The sequence below is a fragment of the Entamoeba nuttalli genome (genome assembly GCF_000257125.1).
Source record: "Entamoeba nuttalli P19 unplaced genomic scaffold asmbl_4559, whole genome shotgun sequence".
NCBI lineage: Eukaryota > Evosea > Mastigamoebida > Endamoebidae > Entamoeba > Entamoeba nuttalli.
The window spans coordinates 1-2645 of record NW_008576878.1 but is presented as its reverse complement, the minus strand read 5'-3'; the positions used below and the strand labels follow the sequence as shown (position 1 = coordinate 2645).

At 23.6% G+C, this 2645-nt stretch overlaps 1 protein-coding gene across 1 annotated transcript; it reads left to right on the top strand.

The window, feature by feature from the left end:
* Positions 1-557: 557 nt before the first annotated feature.
* ENU1_106660 (SP-RING zinc finger domain containing protein) lies at positions 558-2526 on the top strand (the record flags this gene model as incomplete). The annotated part of the gene is made up of 2 exons (XM_008859453.1): positions 558-783; positions 842-2526. 2 exons carry the CDS (start codon positions 558-560, stop codon positions 2524-2526), a joined length of 1911 nt encoding a protein of 636 aa, XP_008857675.1.
* Positions 2527-2645: the final 119 nt, after the last annotated feature.

The window sequence follows — 2645 nt, the reverse complement described above, 5'->3', positions numbered from 1 at the left end:
ATATAAAATGCAAATTTTTTGAAAAACCAAATAAAAAGAAAAGCTAGTAGTTTTAATTGAATGGATTTTCCAAATTACTTGTTTCATTGTTAATATCAAAAGAAGATAAATCAAAAGTAGAATGGAAAAATCTTATAAAAGAACAATAACAATAAATTACTTATTAAAAAAAATGAATATAATAAACAATAAAAAAAAACTGAAAAAAAAAGAATAATTACTTGAGAAATAAACAATTGAATTCTCTTAATACTGAGAAGAGCCTATTGTCTAATTTATTTAATATGTTTTACTTTTATTCAAAAATTCAAATAACCTTTGATAGAAAGCAATAGAACAAAAGTTATTGTTTTCTCTTTAACAATATATCGTTTAATTATTTTAATATTATTTAATAATTATCAATAAAAGAATAGGTATGAAAGAGTACAACAACATATACTTTTATCAATTATTTATCAAATGAATGGTATTTTAAATAAGAAAAAAACAAAAATAAAGGGTTTCAAAATAAAATAGAGGGTTTAATAAAACTAAAAAACAAAGGGAAAATTGTGATGAATCAAAAAGGAACAAAAAAAGTTTATCAAATAATAACTAAACAATGTTTAAAAAGTATTCAAGAAAGGTTATTTATGGATAGTGATAATGTTGAACAATTTATCACTCAAGAATCGTTAAGTAAGTTTACTGATGGTCAATTAAATTTTATTATAGGAAGCATTAAAGAAAGTCAAAAAGATGGAATTTTTGAACAATGTTTTGACTTTCCTGAGTTTTATAGTTTGTTTTAATAGAATGAAAAAATTAATAACAAATTAATAACATTCATTTCTATTAGAACCTAGAGATAAATTTATTGCTGAAGTTGTCGATATGCTAAATGCTGAAATTGAAATACTTTCTAAAAGACCAAGTATCTCAAAAACAAAAAATATTTTCAATTTTAAAGAATTAAAACATAATTTTTTATCACAAAATAATGTTCCAATAAGAATGAATAAAGAAGAAAATTCTATATTAATTAATGGAGATAAAGAAAATGTTATTACTTTAGTTGACAACAATATTATTAATGAAACTGGAAGAAAAATAAATACAAAAACTGAAACTGATGAGAGTGAAAGGATAGTAAATGAACCTTTTGAAGAAAAAGAAGATAAAAATCCAAAACAGTCTCTTGAAAAGAAAAGACAAAAGAAAAGTAATACAATAGATCCAATCATTGAAGAAATTCAACATCATTATTATCGTAGAAGAAGATTAACTCATTCATTAAAAGAAGCAAAAATAGGTAACGAAGAACTTTTAAAAACATCGCAACATTCTCATAATGGGAGAAATTGTGTTTCATCTCCTATTTTTCAAGAAGTAAATATTATAAATTCTAACTCCTCTTCAAATGAAAAAGAGTTTGAAACACATTCTGAATCAAAAGAAAGTTCAGTTCAAATAATTGAAGAAGATATTGATATTCTAACAAATGAAAAAAATAATTGTTTATTAGCTAAGGATAGAAAAAGAAAAATAATTCCAATAAAAGAAGCACAAGCTCCATTAAAAGAAGTTAAATGTTATATTAAACAGAAGACTCTTCAAAAGAAAATGAAACAAATAAAAAAGAAGCAAAATGAATCAGATTCTATAATTGTTAATGATGGAATGGATATGGAAATGGTTAACGAAGAAGCTAAGGATTTTGAGTTAACAGAAAGAGTCCCAGAATTTTGTAACAAATTTAAAATACCATTCTTATTTTTTAAATCACAACATCCATTATATAAAATTAAAGAAATCTATTCTTTTAGTAAACATGCAATAAGAGTATATGACCAGCCTGAGAGTAGTGAATATTATGTCCGTTTTATTAATGAAAATGGAAGTGATGTATTTTTAAATGATATTCATGTTAATGGAAAAGTATTTAATTTTATAAAACCAAATCATTTTGAAAAAGAATATGAAACCGCTAATGTTGTAATCCCTTTGAATTTGCAATTTGACAAAAATGGGATATGTAACATTTCTATTTTTGATGATAATACTTATATTGTCGTAATGAAGTGTGAAATTAGATTTAAAAAAGATATCATTAATATGGTTGACTTCAGCTCTCACTTACAAGAATTAAAAGAAATATGTTTGAAGTATCAAGTGCCTTTTGATGAAATACAAATTAAAGACCAATATGAAGATGACGATATTAATATATCATTTGATGTTCCTTTAATTTGTCCAATAGGGTTAAATAGAATTGAAAATCCTGTAAGAGGAAGGGCTTGTAAACATATGACTTGTTGTGATTTAAAAAATGTTATAAGTTGTTGTTTATACACAAATGTATGGAATTGTCCTATTTGTTTAATGAAGTCTTATTACTACGACTTATTTATTGACTCCCGCTTAAAATATTATTTGTCTTTTGTCCCAGAAAGTATTAAAAAGGTTTTATTTATTGGAAATGAAATTCAAATAAAGAATCGTGAATTAGAGTCTGAGGAAGAAGTAAGACTTAACTTAGAATAAAAACTGTTGATTGAATGGATATTATTTTGTTTCAGTTGTTAATTAAACTCTTTAATCTAGTCATACCTTCTTTTAAGTTCGGTAGTTTCCATAATAACAATAAATTATTTTCTGGTACT